Genomic DNA, 22332 nt, shown 5'->3' with positions numbered 1-22332 from the left:
TTTTTAAATCAGCTCCCACTGCAGCCAGAGAGGGGGTGCTCCTGCCCTGGGCAAGGCTCCCATCCCCAACCCCATCTATGCAGATGTTGTCTGCATTTAGATTTTTTATAATGATAGTGACAGAGATGCTAACTTTACCAAATCTCTGCCGCCTGCCCTCTGTGAGTCGAAGCATCTTTCTTGCTATGGGATTCACACACTCTTTGAGAAAGGTTTGAGGCAAGAGTGACACAGCTTGGGTGCTGACTGACCCAAAGAAGGTAGTGACCAATCAAAACAGCTGCAGGCTACCAAGGACCCGCTCCACGCTGCTGGACAGCCAGCCTCAGGGTTGGCCCCTCTTGAAGATGGAGAAACAGAGGGTTTCAGCAGTCACTCCTATCGGAGGCTTCTTTTCCCGTGGATTCAGTTGTGGGTGGTCAACCACGGACCGGAAAGAGTGAAAGTAAAATTCCAGAAATGAACAGCCCATCAATTTAAAACAACCTTGATCACAGTGTACTCTTCTGACTGTTCTATTTTATTATTCTTTTTGTTGATCTCTTACTGGGCTTAATTTGTAAATTAAACTTTAACATGGGTATGCCTGAATAGGAAAAGAATAATATATCAGGTCTTGTAGTGTCTGTGGTTTCAGGCATCCATTGGGGTCTTAGAAGGTGTCCCTTCAAACAAGGGGGATTTTGGTGCCTACAAAAAAAAAAAATAGTGAAAAGACCTCATTTGGATACAGTTCTGCCTCACTCCAAAAGCCCCGATCATAATTGTTATCTTGTATCCTCCAAAGAAAACTGTACACAATAAACAACTATGTTTCAGAGTGCATCCCAGTGGCTCAGGAGGCTGATGCAGGAGGGTCGGAAGTTCAAAGCCAGCCTCAGCAACTCAGCAAGACTCTGTCTCAAAATAGAAAAAATGGGCTGAGGATGTGGTGGCTTAGTGGTTAAGTGCCCTTCTAATCCCCAGTACCAAAAATAATAGAGTGCATACTTGAGGAAAAATCCCGTGTGATATTCCTTTACATAAAATTAAATGTGCTCTCTTTGGTTCGCTTTTACAAAGAAAGAAACAGCACGAGAGTCCTGGCCATTCCATCAGACGGAAATGTCAGGGGTCTCAGGAAACAGGTGAGGCCATCCGTCGTGCATGTAGGGAAAAAAAAAAATCTCTCCTGAACTGTGCTCAGTCCTCCACTAACTAATTGTGCTCCTGCTCTCGTTGGTAGCACTGGCCTCTTTGATTAGCCTTTTAATTTAGCCCATTAACAAGTGTTTCTTTACTGGAATACTCCATGGCTGAGCTCACGGAAGTCAAATGTCCTTGAAGATACTTAAAATTCCTAACGACACTCGCTCTTATTAAGCTGTTTTGTATTTCTGATCTTCAACCCAAGTGCTCCATTACTGGACAAAGCAGGCCACCGTGCGATTCACTGTGAGTTACTCCAGGGTTGCCCATGTCTTCCCGCCTCCCCCTCCGGACTCTGCACAGGATCTTGCTGGCCCAATGCAGTTCACATTTTGCTTCTTTTTGTTGCCCTCCCCGACATGAGTTTCTGGGTACCTAGGCGCTAGCAGTCTGCAGACAGAGCACCCGGGAGGGGACGACTATGGGAGTCCAGGGATCAATTATCTGTGAAAGTCTGGACCAGAGCTCGACGCATAGCGGCACTGAGCCTTAGCTCGTGTGTGGGCTTGGGTGCCAGCAATGGTAGCAATGCCCAGCTGGGCAGAATTGGGGTATTTGTAGCAGAGAGACAGGTGCTTAAAATCCTAGTGGGGGAAATAGCTAGTCAGCTTGCCCACAAAATTCAGATAGAAGAAAGAAGCCCAATGCTCCCACTCCCCCATTCTTGCCCGCACTCCGGAGCCATGCTCTGATTGCTGAAACCCTACGACCCTGCGTGGGGTGTGTAGCTCTGGGAGGATGCTGGCGCCGCTAACCAACTCCCAGGCTCTGGCTCCTGCTGACTCAGAACTTCCTCTGAGGGCCCACCCCGGCCCACTCTGAGCTGCCCACCTGGCCCTCCGGAACTTCCTGCACACAGGGTACCCCTTACCACCAGCTCTCCAACACCCCTCATCTCATGGAAGCTTCGGGAACCTTCAGGTCCTGGCCGAAAAGAGGCCTCCTTAGAAAAGTCCCCATTCACGTCACCCTGCCCGCCGCTCTGCCAGCCACGCTCCCTGGGTGCTCTGGGTTAGGCCTCTCTGCCAGCTGTCATTATGTGCTCATTTACTTGAGTGGCACCTAGACCTCACCAACATGCATTTCTGCTTTAACAGCTCTTTGCTGCTTCCTGGGAATCTACCCCTTCCCTTCCCTGAGCCCCAGTTCTTCAAGGCTGAGCCCACTTTCACAATCCAGAAAACTGGGTATCCAGTGGCTTGGACACGGAGCCCCAGGAATTGGTTAGGGCCGGCAGGGGACCTAACCCAGGTGTAAAAGAATGGTCCTCAGTACTTTCCTGGAGCCAAATGGCTCCTGGATGAGTGGGATTAGTCCACTAGGGTTTCTGTCACAGTGGGGTATCAGCCTGAGGTCACAGTGGCCACCTTATCACCTTGGAAAAAACACATGAGTAAAGGGATCAGACTTTCAATTCCGTGGTCTGATTGCACACACCCACCTGACCTGAGCTGTCTGTCCATCATCTTTGGGCTTCTCAGATGTGTGAGCCCATGAACCTAATTTGGTTCTGCAATCATGAGTGGTAGCTATAACATTTTATTAGTTTTGTTCTTTATTACTACTTCTGTCTTGTTTCCTTGTGTTTTACTTGTTACATCAATGACACACCCATTCCACAAAAACTGAGATCAGATCATGTTACCCATGTCCCCATAAATTAGCATGACCATGGTGCGCTAAAAACTCTCAGTGGATATTTATTAACAAGTAAATGAATTGGAAACAGATTTCTACTTGTATAAGTATCCCCCAAAATCTCGCAAACACAATTAACGTGGACAAACACCTGTTGAGCTCCTACTCAGTGTATGATGGCCAAGTAGAGGGAAGCCTCAGACTGCTCATGGCTTGGGAGGACTCAGTGAATTCAGAGAAAAAGAGACAGATGGACACGAGAGGGCACACCCACCCATGACGCTGGTAAGAAGTCAACCGTGCCCTCATTTTCTCCTAAGTTCTAATGAGTTCTGATTCTAGGTAGAACGGGGTGTGTGTGTGTGTGTGTGTGTGGCTGGGGATTGAACCGAGGGCCTTGTGCATGCAAGGTAAGCAATCTACCAACTGAGCTGTATCCCCAGCCCTAGAAGGATTTCTTAACATCCAAATATAAATGGGTTTGCAAACTACGGAATTGCAGATCTCTCCTTAATAGTCCAAAAGAGTATTCTACAATGGAGGTTCACCTTTTACAGACTGGGAAAGCAAAATTGGTTTGCAGTTGTTCAGAGATGGGGGCAGAACTTTGAGGAATCAAAGACAGGAGATAATCCAGATGGGCTGTCCACAGTCAGATATTCACATGTCAGCACAAAGCACATTTTTCTCTCAATCTGTCTCTTAACACTTACTTGTGTGTTCATGTTCTCGTTCTCTCTCTCTCTCTCTCTCTCTCTCTCTCTCTCTCTCTCTCTCTCTCTCTCTCTCTATTTCATATCCTGCATGTATTTCTAGCTATCACCATCTTAGCAGAATCTTCTAATCCACTGACTAGAAACTAGAGCAGGGTGAACTGTATGGATAATAAACTTCTACAAGAGGAATACAAAGTCCCCACACCAAGGTAACTGGCGTTGTTAATGCAACACAGAAGATTTGGAAGTCTGACTTTGAATGATAAAATGATAAAACCAGTGGAACAGGTGTCACAGATGCAAAGAAACCCCAGCATGGTTGACTGTCCCCCACCCCCGGCACTCTCTGAAATGGCCTTGAATGCCTCCAGATGGCCTCCAGTCTTTCTCTCCCTACTCCTACCTTTCCTTCCCAATTGTTTCCATCCTAAGATGTCTGCAGATAATAATGAAAAACACAATGTGCCATTCTCTCTCCTTGTCCTAAAAGCTTCACGTCCCTTGCTTGTCAAAACAATGCTCTACAGCTTCCCGAAATTATCTTGTTGGTATTGAATATCAATTTTTCAATTTGTTCTTCTCTGAATGGGGACGCAAGGTTTGTACAAAAACTAATCTACTCATGTCTTTCCAGCCTGCCTTGTTGGATCAGGCAACTGGCTGACGGTGGGGGAAATTTCCTCAAGGTGTGTGAGCCACCACTCAAAACAACACGAAGAAGAGAAGGACCGTTCACGTTGGGCTGGCTTCTCATAATCCTCCACGGACACAGAATGGGCAGAGCTGACTGACTCCAAAGTCCAAGACACAGGCATAAAGCCTCCTTAATCTTTTTTTATTGACACGTACCAGGTTTTGCTTTAAAAATATGCATGTGTCAGCAAGGAATCCACACCTAGGCCCTAGAATTTGCTACTGAGAGGAAGCACTTGCCAAGTGTTTTATTCTATGTGTGTGTGTGGGGGGGGGGGCGTACGCGTGTGCTGTGCTTTGCTGTCCTATAGAGTTGAACCACAACTTTTTGCAAGAATTTTTGAACAGAAAGAATGCATTGAGCTCAGTGTTGTTACTAGATTGCAAAGAAGAGTGGATGCAGCTTTAGAACACAATTCATTCTGCAGACCAAGGGCAACCTGCGTGTAAACAAAATTTTAGAAAAATACAACAACCACCAAAAAACCATACTGATCAATTGGCTTCAGTGGCCTCTAGGTGACGAAGCTGAAAATAATGGACGAGGTCCTCCCCCTTCCAGAGCTTGTGGTGAGCAGGGGCTAACCGGGGAGGATGGACGTCACGAGCCAGCCACCGTTCATTCACCCTGGGTCCCTGCAGGTTCCCTCTCGCCCATCAGAAGTCTGGACGTTCATGAGGGCCCATCTCCCTTCTCCACCTGTGGACGGTCTAGGCCATGGGCACATCAGACTTAAAGGTGCCGAGAACAGGCCTCTTGCTAATGTTGAGCAATGCCTTTAATCACCATTGGGTTGCCGTCATTTTGGGGGTTGGGGTGGGGGGCAAGTCTGAAAGAACAGAGTATGTTTGGGACTCTGGGCGGTCCCTGGAGAGTCTGCGACAAGGCAGACAGCTGGTAAGTCAGGAGAGGTAAGAGCAGGGTGATGAGACCTCTGGTTCCATTTTTTTCTAAGCCCCTAAGACTCATGGCAAGTGGGGTGAATGCTACATGAACTTTCCAGGTCAACAGAAGCAGTTCTGGCTCAGAATTCTTTGGGGGGGGGAACAAAAGTCATCTTTGAATTCCTGAGGCATTTTGCTCTAAAGCAATCCAGTCATAGAAAATAGAGAAATTCAGAACGTTGGGACAGAGAACTGAAATCTCTCTCCAAAACAAAGATGTTTCCCTTCCTTGCCCCAGGCCATCTCTAGCACAAGTTCCCACAAAAAGGAACGATTCGACTCATGGGCCAACTAACTTGGAGAAAAAGAGACTGCGCTCCGGCCACCAGGGCACCAAAGTGGAGACAGAAATTGAAAAGAAAGATGTCCTGCTGCTAGAGTTGGCAAACCGGAATGAGTGCCTATAGCCAAAAGGAATAACTAGCAAATTAATGAATAGTATTCAGCAGGTGATTAATACTGGCAATCAAGCCTTCATTTGCAGCTCTTCATTACTATCAGCATGTCTTGAACTTAGCTGTTTATCTCCCAAAGCCTGGTACTGAGATACAATAGGTGCTCAATAAAGGCTTAGTAAATAAACAGCAAGCACTAAATGGATGATGAGTGAGCATTTGCAAACCATGCTAGGCACTAGGAAGGATGTTCATAAGCAGAGACTCTGACGGGTAAAGCAGTGGTTTCGCACTTACTGTATCCCTGTCTATTCGAGCACTGAAGAGGCTGTTTTAAGAGAATATTTAATGCAACACATGTTAAGTGACAGCTTCAGATTATCAAATGGTAAGTTTTAAGGTACAAGAACCTCATTTTTTGAAGCAGAATGTTCCCTTCCCAGAAAATTGTTTTTTCTTTGTTTACAATGTAAAGTGTTTAAAATTGAGATGGGCTTGACACAGACTTTGGATGGGAGAGAGTTTCTGCACGCGACCCCCACCCCCAACAAACACAGAAGTGCAAATTCTTAATGCACCAAGGTGTGCCTTAAAATCCTCATAATCAGTGCTGTCATTTCTCCAAGTGAAGACAATAAGCTTGTGTGCAAGCTTCCGAAAACCATGACTACAACCAGCACCGAAAATATTTATGGAATCTATATTTTAGGAGCTAGAAGAGTTGGAGCTATTCACTTTCTTCTCATTGACTAATTTTACCACAAAGGGCAGGTGTGCTTACTACTAATCGGAAATAAGATGTGTGTGTGGGGGATGCAAATATCAAACCAAAAGTAGGAGAAGTCATTTTTGCCCTAAAGGAGCTTAAATTAAATTGGCCTGATGACCCCAGAGCATACGATTAGCCTGGGTCTGCAGTTTGTTCATCCTCTCTAACCTGTATGGAGCCTGCACAAGACGTAATCAACCCTCGGTTCATAGCCAAGTCCTAGAATGTGCAGCACAGACCAGAGAGAGCTGCAGGCATTCAGAAGAGCAAATGGAGAATTCAGAGGAGGTTCCCAATGCCCAGGACCAGGTGTGAAGGCAGAGATAAGCCACAGGTAAGTCCAGCTCCTTCCTAGGTTTCTTTAAGGCAGGCTGAGAATTGGAGTAGTTTTGTTGGTGGGGTTTCTTCTAAGGGAACACACACTGGGAGATACCAACGCTCTCAGGACCCTGTAGGAAGAATAACGGGCTTCTGCTTTTGCCTCCTTTAAGTGATAGAACTGCATGGGTACAACACAGATCTGCCCTCTGGCATAACCCTGTCCCCTCTGTCTTATCAACGTCACTCAGATATCCTCTACCTGTTGACCTTCTCCTCCCACTTCAAGCCCAGGTAGGTACAGATAAAAGGTGGTTTCCAGAGAGGATGCCTCTAAAAGGGTTGGAATAACATATGTAGTAAGAGAGTTAAGGAAAGCTAAAATTTAAAAAAAAAAATGCAGTATTCCAACTACCAGCCCAAAGATCAGAGGGTATGTAGAGGAGGAGATGGGAATGGAAATAGACAGGGCAGGGTTCTCTGTTTCAGGAGAGGAAAGAGGTCAATAGAGAGGAGAAGTTATGAAGCCCAAGCCAGACGCCCACTCCCTGGAGCTCCAGTTGGGGAACAGGGTATCCCATCTCTGGATTGGAGGATCCAGTGTCACCTGCCCTCTGGTTCTGCCCAGCCCTGGAAGCAGCAGCTTAGCTGTCCCTCTGGAAATCCAGTGCTGGTGGAACTGACTAACCACCCAGAGCGGGGGGCTTTGCTGACCCAGAAGGTTCCATCCTCTGCTGTGTGTGGAGCCTGGCACCCAGCACAGAGCGGGTCCCAGTCAAAGCGACACCTTGCTTTCCTCCAGCTCCAAGGGTGGGCTGTTTCTGTCTCCTACTGTGCCCGAGTTTGGTGAATGGAACTGCCCAAAGTTTCCACAGGACCCAACTTTCTGTTTCCTGCACACCAACCTGTCCTCACTTAGGAAACACAAAGTATGATTAAAGACTAGTCATCTTATTTTTTATAGGATAAACTGCTTGAAGAAATCCAGGAAAGCGTGTGCAGACATCAGAGTGGAGCAAGTCACCGGAATGCTACGCCTCTGCAGTCATTTAATCAGACTGGCTCCTGGGGGCCACCCTGTTGGCAATGGGTACCATTCCGAAATGTCCTGCTGACTGTCCAGTCCTCATCCACCCAAAATGACTGAGCAGGGAGAGACTCTACCCAGCATGCTCCTGCACCTCCCCCAACAGAAAGTTTTCAATCTTAATAAAAAAGACACTCACTGAAATTATGTGCCATTAACACAGACGGGTCCATATGCAGAGGCTGCTTAGCAAATCTAAGAAACAATGACAGGAACAAACCTAATACGCATTCTGTTTTACTGTATCTCCACGTCTCTTCATTTTCATTTTTATATCCATGAGAGAGCAGCTAACACTATTTTCATACATCGATATAGCTGAGGCTCGTTTTCCTAAAGCAAGATGAGCTCTTAAGCAGAGATACCAGCCCCATTTAGAGTATTTTTTATTTACAGACTAGAAGGCAAGAGCAAAGACTCTGCATTAAAAAGAGAAGAAGAAGAAGAAGACAAAAAAAAAAACTAGTGGAAAATCCCCCAAACCTCACGGCATTAATGCCACTTGCTAATTCATATCTCCTTACACAGCGGGCATCCAGCTGTTCCAATTTCAAGTCTCTGCCATTTTTTGAATGCAGAACAACAACAACAGAAATCTGAATCAAAGATGTAAATAGAACCCTTGAGCACAGGACAGGAGTTTGATAAATGCAGTTAATAAAAACACGGAGCACCAGGAAGAACTGGGCGGAAAGGAAAGCAGGAATTGAGGACACTGCTTTCCTAAGTCAAGGATTAATGATGAGGAAGCAGGTCAGCAAGCTTTTGGGATGGACCTGGGAGAGGGTCTGAGGCAGGCTAGGCTTCTCCCCGGCTTTGGTTGCAAACATGCCTGTAAGAGCTAGCAAACTTCATAAAAAAAAAAAAAAAAAAATCAATGTCACCACTTAGCCACTCAGGGAAAAAGTGGGACCAGTCACCTTACCCACCACTGCCTAAAAGAACTGAAATATATTTGCAATTAGCCAGAATCTACTCACAAAATGAAAACCCCCCGAACAGACTCCTTTCCCTAAAGTACTAGCATAGTCATTTCCTTAATAACTGAGGTGGTAATCCCATGTGACTATCTTTTTTTTTTTTTTTTTAGGGCCTTAAAAAAATTTGTTTTGGTAAACAGTCAAAATTTTAGTCGTAGCAACCTCCATTGTCAAAAATAAATGGTCTGAGAATTCTATGTTTTCAGGTAAAGCTAGCCCTGTTGAGTTTATGTGATTTTTAAACAGGTGATTGTGTATTTCTCAACACCTCTTCAATGAAAGGCGAGTGGGAAGAGAAAACTTGCTCGAAAATGAAGACCAAGTGATAATACAAAAGGTCTGCCTCTGACGGCCACGATTCCTTGTATTAAATTGTGCAAAAACAAACCTTGTAAAAATGGATCTAAAGTCACAACAGAGGAAGGGGCCCAGACAAAAGGTGGGGGGGGGGCGGGGCAGAGAGGTGTCTAAATCATGGGGCTCACTGGGGAGCCAGCCGGCTGAGACACCATCAGGGGTCAAAAGACCCAAGTGACTAACAAAGAATTCAACAAAGAGGCCTCTTGGTTCATGGGAAGGAGAAGTTCATGGCTCTGGGCTGAACCAGAGTGACAGGAGGGAGGGGCGAGAAGGAGGCTTTTCTAAGTCTGCTTAACAACCCAAACAACAATGATGACGCTTCTGATGGGGGGGAAATAAAAGAAGAAGAAGAAGAAGAAAAGCAGGAGAGCTCTCCTGCCACATGCCTCCCTCCCTCGGAAGAGCAGGGAACAGGACTCTCAGGCAAAATCACACGGTCAGGTCGCTGGCGACTGGCATGAGAAATTCACACGTGTCCTTTACTGGCCAAACTCAGAGTATAAATTTGTCCCCCAAAACATGAAGAGGAATTTTTTTTTTTAAAGCCATTCATGCTAGGATGCTATTTTTTAAATTGCTTCAACAGTTAAATACTGTCATTCATAACTACAGGTTACCACTTCAGTGCTTGTATTTTAATGTGATCTCTTGGAAAAAAAAAAAAAAAAAAACAACTATGCAACATTCATCAGTGAGCCAGAACAAGTGCACACAGTTCCATCCACCTTCCTCGAGACCAATTGTGTAAAACACACACTCGCGCACGCGTACACACCTGGTTAAGGCAAATAACACACGCTGCTCTCATCTAGAGCACACAGCCCCAAATTGAGAAATAAATAGTCACTCGAATGAGAAAGAAATAATAAAAACAAACAAAGCCGTCACTTCTCACACCAGTTCCTTCTTGGTAATTAAATGAAACCCTGCACAGCTACAAGTGACGGGGAATCTGCTTCGTGGCTAGCCCGGCTTTCCTGCATCTCTTCTTGCTTCTGAATTCACCCATCACCAATGTTGCAAGGAAAGAGAAAGCCATGCATCCCCCTCGCACACACATGCATTTCTTTTTTTGCTTCCTTTTTGCAACTGAAAATAAAATTGCAGCTTAATGCTAATGAGCTAGGTCTTGCCTAAACTCCCACTGGAATGCAGACACATGGTACTGTAGCAGCGCAGGACTATTCTGCCACAGCATAATCACCTTCCACAAAATGCGATTACTCTGGGCTGCAATCTTTATCCCCGAAGTCAATTTATTAATCAGAGTAAAAGAAAGAGAGAGAGAGAGAGAGAGAGAGGGAGAGAGAGAGAGAGAGAGAGAGGGAGAGAGAGAGAGAGAGAAAGAGAGAGGCTACCTACCCACAAATACATCATCATCTTGTAAGAGAAATCAAAGGCTCTGTCAGCAAACAGTAGGCTCCTTACTTCACCAAGAGTATCTGGAAGAAAACCTGAAACCAGTGGGTAGAAATTCTTGCCTTTTCCTGCCAAGTGCTGAGAGTCCCTCTTCTCTCCTTACACGAGGTTTGGTGTGCTTGTTTATGAGTTTATGAGGATAGCATTCCTTCAGTGGCACTGTGTGTGATGTGACTTGCTTCGGGCTGCCTCCTCCCTCCCTCTCCCTCTCTCTCACTCCTCCCTCCTCCCTTCTCTCTCTCTCTCTCTCTCTCTCTCTCTCTCTCTCTCTCCTTTTCCTTCCCAACTCTCCCCTTTCTTCTCTCTCCTGTCAAGCCAGCTTAGGTAACAAATTCCTGGTGTGCCTGTCTAATGAGCAGATCCAGGCACTTTAGGCAGCCAGCGCCAGGGCGGAAGCAAACACTGATGAGACTGTGATATTGATAATAACCGCGATGGTCTGGTCACCAACAGACGGACGCTACACCGTCCCCTGATGGCAGTCCCACTGCTGGAATTTACAGGAAGACGGCCGATCCTCCCGAGGCAGGCACATCTGCACAGAATCGGTGACTCGAGAATTTTTTTTTTTTTTTAACTCAAAGTAAAGCTCCAACCGCAGAGAAAAGAACATGTGCAGCTCCCCCGGCTTCCCCTTTATCTCTTTAAATGTACTTCAGATAAAAGCAGCATCCAGTCAGGTCAAGGCCTCCCCAGACTCATTACTCTACACCACAGGGCTCAGCACACTTGTCTGCAGCCATCTACCGGCTCTTCCGTGTCATTGCGGGCTGGGAGGCTGCGGTCCTGCGGCTGCAGCTGCCGCCTGCCCGTCAGCAGCGGGGAGGGGGCCGGTGGGGCCCTGGAATCCTGTGTGCCAGCTCAGCAAATCAAAAGCCAAACCAACCCCCCCAGCTAAACCTAGCAAACGCCAAGCTTCAAAGAGACCTGCAGCATGGTTAGCGTTCCTAAGCCAAGGAGAGAGACTGCACACAGGCCCCCAGCAGACCAGATTTTGGTGTGTGCGCGCGTGTGTGTCTGTGCACGCATGCGTGTGTGTGTGTGTGTGTGTGTGTGTGCGTGCACACAGATGCATGCACATTCCTTCTTTCTCCTCTCTCATCCTTTAAAATTGCAGCCCTGGGAAATTTTGCAGTGTGCATAAAACTTGATCATCTCGACAGGCTCTCTTCACCAAATCCACAGGCTTGGATGCACAGCTAAGATTTCCTGACATTATTAAAAAAAAAAAAAAATCCCACTAATCAATTCCCCTCTTTTAGTTGTTCTTTTCAGTTCATTTTAAATTGTATAGTTTATCTTGAAAATTATCTCCATTACTGAAATACATCGTGAACGAGAGGATAGGGAATACAGTTTGCCCGGCATATTAATTGATGCAGTGCTCAATTATTGATATATGGATAAAGGAGGAATTAATATTAAAACACACAGTGTACATTAAAGGAGAGGGGGAAATTATCTTTTGCTCAGACCTGAGTCTTGACCATTAGTTATATTTTCATATATCACAGAGAGCAAACTGTTCAACTGAACTCCTCATTCATTTATGTTTCTGCCTTAAACTGCACAAGGCAAAATGTCACCTAAATCATTAAAGTGCATTAACTAAATGGCGGAGTCACCCACAGAACTGGGCAGGTGACAAAGCACCTGTTGGCCTAGTAGGTAGGCAGTGCCATCAGGATGCTGCCTGACAGGGAGGTGGGAGGAGCTAACCCAAGCCCTGCCCTCAGAGGAGGCCACCCCAGAGAAACGAGGATAGGCCATGGAGCCCAGGCTGGTCTGACTTCCACCATGGGCATACAGGGACCTAGCAGGCTGTGGCACCTTTGAGTCCCTCAGTCACAGCAAACAAGAGTGGCCACCTGTCCTGGCGTGACCTGGATTGCAGGTTTCCTGGGTTGCAGGAACTGGAATGCTAAAGCCGGGGATCCCAAGCAAACTAGAGAGGTTTTGCAGACTTTGTCATTACACTTAGGAAAAATAGGAAATCCGTCTTCCTTATAATTTATGCTGATGGAGATCAGTTCATGCATGATCTCCACTCATTTTCAATGTGCCTAGAGGACAAAATGTGCCCTTGTAGGCAGGAAAATGTGGGCAAAAATCATGAAGGAGCCCATTCTTTAGGTATCTTCATGCATGTGTTCATTCACTGATTGTGCCCATTTTCTCCTGGACACCTGTTCTGTATCAATCTCTGGGTGGGTGCCCAGGATGCAGATGTGGTGAAAAGATGTCACAGAGGTCTCAGGTTGGTGGGCAGCAGAGAGCTAGAGGATGCATGCTTTCTTGGCTGAGGGGATTTCAAATGGAAACCTGGAGGTGCTTGTCAGAAACATTGGATGATCCAGCCATGTAAGGTCAACTCCTTCAGAGCAACAACAGCGGCCTGGTGCCGAGCAGCAGCCGCCCTTGTTAGACTTCTCCACAGTCTCCACCACTCCCACATGGCCCAAGGTCAGGGCAAAGGGATTAGCTAATATGTCTTTGCCTTAGAAGTTTGGCTTTTGAAGGCGTTTAAGATGGTAGGTTCTTGATATAGTCTGGAATGTGCGAGCCAACACACACACACACACATACACACACACACACACACACACACACCCCACTTTAGACATGCAGTTCACATAGCACTATTACAATTGAATCAAATATTTTTTTATGTTCTGTATTTCCTATCTAAGATAGAGATGCCTATGGGAAAAGTAGGTAAAGACATGGATAGATAGGTAGAGGGACAGATAAATGATTAAATAAACAGGAAAAGGACACGAGGGCAGGGTGGTAGTGTGCATGTCTGAAATTCACTCCAGGCTCATTTTCTGACGTAAGAGTGACAGGTCACCAACCCTTCATGGGCGGGCCTCCTTCCACAAGGGGCAAATGCACACAGGAGACCCATGGGACTCTGGTCTTTGATGGCGGATTTGTAGACCTGTCCCCTGACTCTCTCCACATTCACTGAGGTCAGCCGTTGCCATGTGGCCCCTGGACAGTCCCCTTTCCATGGGCTTCTATTTCACACAAAAGCTCCATGTGACCCGCTAAGGAAAGAGGGGGGGTCTCTGCAGGTGAGAGGCTGCTAGAGCCACACAGACCCACACCTGCTTTCTCCTCCTCAAGGTGAGCACAGCTTTCTGTTCCAACACCAAGAGTTTGTTTTCCTCCACCATCTTTCTTCCTTCCTCCTCCACTCCCTCCCCAACTCCCTCTTCTGGCACAAGTCAATGCCAATACATTAATCGGGTTTTGTTCTATTATTCTCCTTTATATTTCCTAAAGGCTATATCAGGTTCTCCCCCGACACCCCCCCCCCACACCGGTGGTCCATCTGATCAGCGGCTGCTGGGTTGTGTTTGTGGGGTCTTTGAACTCGACTTGCACTCTCCTGTGCACATGGTCCTCCTGGGTCTTGACTGGACTGCACCAGGTCTGCCCGGCTCACGGGTTTCCCCGAACGCCCTCCGAGTCTGAGCCCATGGCCTGGGAGACACCGGGGCAGCTGACCTCGAAGGTCACCAGGAGGGCGAGTGTGCCTCTGAAGGGAAGCAGGTGGAGGGAAGGTGCCCTGAAGACTGAGTGGGGCAGACATCTCCGGGTCCCCAGGAGAAGACGGGCTGGATGCCGCGTGACAGGATGTACGCCTCACAACAGAGTCCTCGGGAGAGCACGGCAGAGAAGTCCAGGAAGCCAAGACGGATGTGGGCACTGATGGCAGAGGCCACCATGTAAGTGCAGCCAGTGAACCCGTCCCCAAGGCCCATCCTGGGTACCACACATTCCCAGACTCCTACTCATCCCTAGGGAAAGGGGGACGCGAGACCCCTGGGATAAGTATTTTGGAATAAGAGACAGGATTCAAATTTAAGGGGATTCAAAATACACAGTGAGACAAGTGAGTTCTTGGACATCTGAGGGCGGTGCATAGTGAAGGCCTGGTGGTCTCTAATAGGCCAGCGAAGTGGCACCTGCTATGTCTTGCTTTTTACCCTTAACCTCCAGCCTCAGTTGGCCTCAACGATTCCCCCAGCTGGCCTCCTCTGCCTCCTCTCAGCTTGCTCCCTGCCCTTCCACCTGCCTGAACACATGGTCCCGGCAAAGCAGGAGAGTCGCCCTAAGGTGGAAAACACCTCATCACAGTGACACACGCAGGAGACAGCTGCTTCCCGAAGCTCAAGTTCCGGAGGGATCCCTGTGCTCTGGAGTCCGAGGTGGAAAAAGACCAAATGGCACATCGGGTGACCGCCCCCCGGGGGTGTTGGGAAATTCTGTCTGTATTTGAAATTCTGCTCATCGCTGAATTGATGATTCAATCAATTCCTCAAACCTTGTTCCTTGAAATGAGCAGAATGACATTTTCTATTTACTTCCACCCCAAAAGCTTCCATTTTAAATCATTTTAATAACAAAGTAAACATATGCAAACATTCCATTCGAAACCAATTTTCCCCCCGTTTGTAACCTGGCTGATGGGCTTCGGAGACGCTCCTACAGTGGGTACATTTAAAGCTCCTTGTTCTCCTGCTCAGAGAGGAATTATTTTCCTATAATTAATCCAGTTATCAGCTCCACATAATAATTAATCAATGGCAAAGCATCACACAAAACCAACACTGATTAAAATAGTGGTGGCCTGTTTAAGAGGCTTCTCATCTGCTTGCAGAAATTGAGCACCACGGGGATGTGTTAGATTGCATAAGACGATCAACACCAGACTTTAAACTTTATGAAAGTCTTCACTAAAGGACGTCACTGAATGTGAAAACTGATGTGAGAATCCCCACTGCGTCAGTGTCAGGACCTTTATCTAACACACTTTAGAGTGTTCCCACTTGACACTAATGCTGCAGAATGGAACTCCCAAGAGGGCAGACACTCACGGGGCCAGACGTCGTCAGGGTTATAGTAGCTAATGAAAGCTCCCCCAAAAGGCCAGCTCTCTACTAGGACAGTCCCCGGGGAATTTGGACACGACTGGATGATCTCCAGGGTGGTTCGCCAGCATCCTGTGGTCAGGTGTAAGCCACTGCTACTGTCTCACAGGTGGGAAGAAGCCCGTCAACCATATGGTTGCTCATTTCCATTCTAGATCTCTCTGGCCACAGGGTCCCAATCAAACTCTTCTTGTGTTAGGAGGTTTGTGCTGCTGTGACAAAATTCCCTCGGCTGGATAATTCACAATGAAGACAAGTTTGGGAAGCCAGCAAGCCCAAGAGTGAGGGGTGCATCTGCTGAGGGCTTCTGGCTTGCATCATCCCATGGCAGAAAGCAGAAGGTGGGAAGAGGGGGGAAGGGAGAGAGCACACAGCGGGCATCAACCTTGTTCTTTCTGTAAGAGCCCCGATCTCACTTGCCTGTTAAAGGTCCCCCGTCTTATTACGGCTTCAATGGCAATTGAATTCCAACATGACTTTTGGAAGCGACACACATTCAAGCCATAGCGCTTCTCCTTTAATAAAAACTCCAATAATTTCTACCATATTGTCCCAAACTCTCATGGCTTGAATGACTATGTAGGCCACTAAAAAAAGCTGACTTCGACAGGGAAATGGCTAGACATACTAGCTCCTCAGCAAGGGGAGCGGCGGGTTATTGGATTCTCCATGCAAGTCTTCCTCGAATCACTCACATTCATGAGGCCAAGGTGATCCACATGGTTTTAAAAAATCGTTAATTATGACATATTTAAAATATGCAATTATTATGAAATATGCACAATAATAAAACCATCCCTTAACTCCCCAACTCCCAGCTTGAGCTATGGGATACAGATACCGTGAAGGGGTCAATAGGCATTGAGTCAGTGCATATCGAGGTCATTAATAAATGCAATGCGTCCTCCTTATAAAGCCTACTGCCACTCCTCTCCCCACGATTCATGAGAAATGAGTGCTCCTACTTTTCTAGCATTAGAGATGAATTTCTCTACAGCCAGGGACATTCTCTCTTTGGTTTCCATGATGAGTGGCCAAGTAGCACGGCCATGGCCCAGGACCCAAACGGAGAAGAGAAAGAACATTCAGCTGTTGTGTTTCTTAACAAGACCAGGGAGACTGGAGCCAGCAGGCAGCAGAGACGGAGGTTGAGGGACAGACCTGCTGATAGAGGGCCTTGGTCTTCACCCAGCGGGATCCAGGGTGGAAGGGAACATGGGGGCTCAGCCAAGGAGGTCCCCTGGGGCAGGAGTCTCCACTGGGTCCTGACCACACACTGTGGTCTGGAGGCCAGGTGAGTGGGAGAGGCCAGGCAGGAGTTTGCTGCTGATTCCCAGGCAATCTGTAATGACGTGCAGGACTAGGTGGAGACGGCTCTGTGTGACCAGAGATGGAGGCATGCCCTCGCACCAGGGTTCACATGCTGCCTCTTCCCTGATGCCGGCCTGCAGCTGGGCCACATGAAGTCGTGAGTAGGCTCCATAGGCCAGGACAGGCTAGGAAAAGGTGCAGCCTGAGAACAAAGCACAGAGCCGCCTCTGAACGTGCCGGCCAACTTAAGTGACTAGAAACCGCGAGGAACACACGCGGCCACACACAGGAGGGGGAAATGCACATGCACGCTCACATTTCCTGAGGCTAAAGCTCTGTCGAGTTATTCAATAGGAAGAGTCACTTCATTGGCACTGAAGTCGCGGTGGTGCAGGGCTTCCAGGAACAGAGACGGTGGCTCATTGCTAGGACCTCTGTGGGCGGCAGGGGAGGGGAAGGGGTCTGCACTCCTGAGTTCTCCCATCTGCTGACACAGTGCCATCAGGTTTCCAAGGTGCTGGTACACTCTAGAGATGGCACTCTCAGTAGCCAAGTCCCCCCTTATTATGCCTTCCAAAAGGGACAGTAAGCCTTTTATTTTATTCATTTTTACTCAGCTTGAGGTGTAGCATTATACAGTAAAGTACATGAATCTTTTTCTTCTCTTGCAAAATAGACATAAAATGCAGAATCTTTAGCTGTTAGCAGCCATCGCCACTGTCCACCCCCGGAAATGCTCCCCCATCTTGCAAGACTGAAACCCTGCAGCCATCCAACAGTAAGTCCCCACCTGCCTCCCCCAATACCCGGGCACCATAATTCTATGAAGTGCACTAATCTTAAATGTACAGATTCACGTCCACGCATGCAACCACCCATTCCCGCCACCCCATGCAACCACCCATACCCAGCATCCCATGCAACCACCCCCAGACCAAGAATCTGAGCACCCCAGACCCCTAGAAGTCGCCTTCCTGCTTCTCTGGGAAATGTTTGTTTTCCCCTCTCGTCTTCCTGGTCCCCTCTCCATCATAACACGAGGGCCTTTATGAGGTACTTATTCAATATGACATTTTATTTTTCTTTATACAGAGGGAGAGAAACAGACGTGACACCACCACTAAATTCTCCAAGAATTTACAACCCGAACTTGACACAGAAAGGAGTCTGAGTTGCTGACTGTCTCCTCCTGTACTTGGGGCTTGTGCTGGGTGAGGAGCTGCTGGTGTGGAGCAAGAAATACGGCTCTGCTCAGGCAGAACTTCCACGTGAAGGGGCATGGGTTGGCTTAGCCGTGACTGCCCAGCATCAATGTCCCCAGACATGGATTGTCCCCATTGACATCCCACACCGTCAATGGACCCTTGTCTGTTTACTAGACTTGCCAATAAATGTATGCAGCTGAGCTCAAAGGTAGGGCTGAGAAGAAGAACCGAAGAGCCCGATGGTGACCCCCCCCCCAATAGCTGTGCAATCTTAGGTGAGTTCGAGAATTCACTGAACGTTGGCAGTGAAACAGGATGACGATCCTCACACATGGAACTGATGCGAGACTTCATGACCTAAAGCGAACCCCAGGCATCTCATATGTCATACAGTAAGTGCTCAGTAAACTGCATGTTGAAAGATTAATGCCAGTGGAACAGTAACCAGCCATTTTTTTCTTTCATATTAAAGTGAACTAAAATGAGGCCCCTGTAGCCTATGAACATCTTAAAGATAAGAACACCCGTGCTATGCTACCGGTTTCCACATTTCTTGCATCTAGCATGTCATGGATCCTTGTCAACATTTTCTGGCCAAGTCAAGTGACACAATGCCTGCTGTTACATTTTTGTTCTGTGTCCCATCCTCTCCCCTTACTTCTCTTGTCTCTCAACAGATTATATATTTTCTCCAAACTAAGCAAACAATTTTATGATTTAGAATTCGGATTGACCTCTGTTCCATGCTCTGGCCCATGAAATGAGCCAAAGTTCTCTGGGTCTTGGAGAGCTGGGTTCCCTGGCAAATGTCCATGTTCCCAACAGGGCCAAGGACAGCAAAGCGGCCCAGGTGGCAGCAGCATGCACTGCACAGTCCCTGCAGGGCCATCGTTGTCCTATACAGCAAAAATACACACCAAGGACTGAGGCCGATATGGGTGGACCCGAGTCCCCCCAAAAGGTCTGTATGCAGGAGCCTTAAGGCCAGCGTAAAAATCATCGTTATTTTTGCTTTTCATATTGAAGTGCACGAACATGAGGCTCATCTAGCCTGTGAGCACCTTGAAGAGAAGATCAGTGTCCTGACACCCATGCCTCAGAATGTGACCTCATTAGGAGACAGGGTCTTTACAGCAGTCATCAAACTAAAATGAAGTCATGAGGGTGGGACTGACTGACTTGTGTCCTTTAAAATGGAAACATTTTAACTGAGAGACCGACCTGCAGAGGGGGAAGAAGATGAGAACACACAACACAAGGGGATGGTCACCAGCACCAGGAGCCAGGGAGAGCCAAAGACTGGGGCCAGATGCTGGGAGAGGCCACAGGCCCTCCCTGGGGCCTTCGGGGAGCCCAGGCCAGCTGACTTCTGTGGGAGACTTCCGGCTCCCACAAGGTGAGAGAATCAACTGATGTGGCTTTAGGTCCCCGTCCCGGGTCTCACTTTGCTGCTAGCACACCTGCCCTCTTGGGGTCAGGGAGCTCTTGCAACAGGAGAGCCCACGTGGCTGGCTGTACAGAGACCTGGGTCAGGCCTTCTCCCATGGTGGCACCTAAATCAGCTTGGCTGATGCCACACGTCCCTGTGCGGTGAACAGGGCCTTCGACTACCCACTGCGGCTCCCCCTTCTGCAAGAAAACTATGCCGCTTGAAATCCAGGAGCAGGAGAGGAAAACAGGGACGGTGCCATCACCAGCCTCCGGCCATGTCAGGAAGCAGCATGAGGCCAGGAGACCTCAGGAGACGCTCCCCTGCCTTTGGGGTGGTGGCAGCAATGCCACATCCGCTGGGCCCCAGAGTAACTCGGGGGAACTCAGGAACTCGGCCCTGCCCTCACTTTCTCCCACGTGACTTGATGAGTTGAGCAAATACATGGACTTCTCAGTCAGCGCTCAATCTCAGGTTTCTTAATCTCAGGTTTCTTAAAAAGGATACAAAGTGCCTGACTCCTGGGGAGAAATTGGTGGTAGATGGCAGCACAGTTCGGAAGCACATTTTGTTTATATTAAAACCTCATTTAAGTATCCATGCAAGGAAAAGCTGCTAACGGGGCAGGTTTAACATGACTAATACTCCAACAGCCTCAGAACATCCCATTTCCCTCAACCCAAGAGATACAATCTCAAAAACATTTTAAAATCACTAATATAGTAAGATGTTACTAATAAGGCACAAATTCTAGCAAGAAGACACAAGCAGGATACTGAATGTCTGCTGAGGAACTCAGCTGCAAATCTGATCAGTTATAGGATGACAGGTTGCAAAACCAGCACTCCGCTGCACCGTCTCCCCATTAACTCCCCGTTTATGATGTTACAAATGGCACCGTTTTTCACCGATTAGCTCATCTTGAAGACTTTGTACTTGCGATGCTCATAAATGCACTGGCTTTGCCGCCTACACCAACCTGAAAGTTTGACTTTCTTTGGAGAACTTATCACGTAAAACTCCTGGTGGTTTGCAGAACAGCATCTACTTTGGTGGGTTCAACATGGGGATCACCGATATATTTGTGAGCAATTGGACTTACAGCCCGTTGCCCACCAAAGCCAGGAAACCCCACCCACCCTGCCCGACTATCTGAACTAGGATGAGTCTGCCTAGAGTGTGCAGCCCAGAGCTGCTTGCTCAGTGGAGTTTCGCCCCCCTCCCAGAGCCAAAGCTCCCCAGGACTTGAAGAGATTTTAGGGAAGAAAATCATAGGTGCATCAGGAGAGGTCTGTGCAGAGAAAATCTCCCAGGTCTTAGGCATTAAGGGGTCTTACTCCAAGAAATCAGGCAGAGATATCTGTGCCTTCTCCTCCCACTCATTGCCAGTGACTACTCTCTTCCAAGCTGTTCTAGAAGTGCAAGTGTTAGAAAACGGTTAGAAAGTAAGTGTTCAACCAAGATAACAACCAGCAGTCTGTCCTCGGGTCTCAAGAGAGGTGACACTATTTAAACTGTACAAGAAACTGTCATTATCCCCAAGCTCACAGGAGGCAGATGAGTGGGCATACAACCATGACAGTGGGATGGGAATTTAAAGTGGCAATTCCATAGCACATACAAAGTGTTGGAAGTGAACATCGTGCTTGAGAATGGGAAGGTGGTATTTACAACTCTCTGTGTGGATAATTTTGTTTCTATGACTGTATGTTTTCAGGAGAAAAAGTTTTTATTTGCAAAAAATGAAAAAAAAAACAACAGTATTTCTAAAGCAATATTTGAAGAAATCCAAATACTTGCAGAGGTCCCACCAGTGATCCATTGAAATGAAGTAAAAAAAGTTTGTGGTACAACTTTTGCATATTAAACATTTGAGCATATTTTACATTTGTGCTGGTACATGTGGTATATTCTGTCTAATTTTTCTGGACCCTGTGACTAGGTCTTTTATTTTTCCATTTTTAACAAAGACTTGGGTAAAAGACACTATTTCCTTTCCACTTAACTCCACTACACAGAAGAAAGCACAGTATGGACACAGAGAGCCGCAGAGCCCTGGTGTCAGGGCAACAGCAGCGAAGGCTCAGCACATGTGGTCATCTAGGCAGAGCAGCGACTACTCAGTCACAGAGATTGTTTCCAGGTTGGAACATGGGCCCCAAACCTGTGTGGGTTTTTTTTTTCTAATCATTTTTAAAAATTCTTCTTTTAAAGAGTATCCAGAAATACGGATACTTGTAGGAAAGCTCCAGATTTTTGAGAAATGGCAAATGTTTTAGGTTTTGTTTTTTGTTTTTTTCTATCGGCGTATGCTAAGAAACATTGTCCTCAGCCAACCCCCGGCAGCTGAGTTTTCTACTTCATGACCCCTCATGGGAAGGACCTTTCACCAACCCATCAGTGCTTTATAAACAATCACTAATTAAAACTAACAACCGTTGGCCCTCGAAGACTGCGGCCATCAGCCAGCAATGGGTCAGGTTTACCACCATGCCCACCATGTAACCAGCGTCCACTTCGCCCTCCATGGGCAAGGTCCCTGCAGTCTGTGCCTGCTCAACAGCCTACTCCGACTGTACTGAGCCCGGCTCCGTGGCTTCAGCCCCCTCGGTGGTCCACACTGTGGCCACCACAGCCTTCCCCATGCACCCTCTCTACACCGTGGCCCTGTTGCTTCTCTCTAATGTCCCTCGGATGCTAACTCCAGCAAGTGTGCCTTTCACCTCTTCCCACTCTCCATTCCCAATTCTGAAGCCTTCACCACCTCTCACTGGATCATGGCTCTCTGGAACTCCTTCATGCATCCTCATTCCAGAGAGCAGACGGTGCACCGTACCCAGGTAAAGATCTCTTTTTCTGAAAGCAGCTTCACTGTCTGTGTTCTTGTTTAGGAGAAGTTTCTTTATAATCACCCTAGGTATGCTTTTTCTTTATATTTG

General features: G+C 47.4%; 1 protein-coding gene across 32 annotated transcripts in view; it reads right to left on the bottom strand.

Annotated features, from left to right (window-relative positions):
- The window catches only part of Rbfox1 (RNA binding fox-1 homolog 1), a 2023047-nt gene that overhangs the window by 492431 nt on the left and 1508284 nt on the right, over window positions 1-22332 (bottom strand). Inside the window, exon 1 of one of the 32 annotated variants that reach the window (XM_040277838.2) lies at window positions 10452-10677. The exons of the other annotated variants lie outside the window; for them this stretch is intronic. Within the exon in view, the coding sequence (XP_040133772.1) occupies window positions 10452-10469 (18 nt within the window). The 5' untranslated portion in view covers window positions 10470-10677. Of the gene's footprint in view, window positions 1-10451; window positions 10678-22332 lie in introns of those variants that run through there. 32 annotated transcript variants of the gene reach the window in all.

Source organism: Ictidomys tridecemlineatus, chromosome 10 (assembly GCF_052094955.1).
Source record: "Ictidomys tridecemlineatus isolate mIctTri1 chromosome 10, mIctTri1.hap1, whole genome shotgun sequence".
Lineage (NCBI taxonomy): Eukaryota > Metazoa > Chordata > Mammalia > Rodentia > Sciuridae > Ictidomys > Ictidomys tridecemlineatus.
This window is presented reverse-complemented; position numbering and strand designations above follow the sequence as displayed.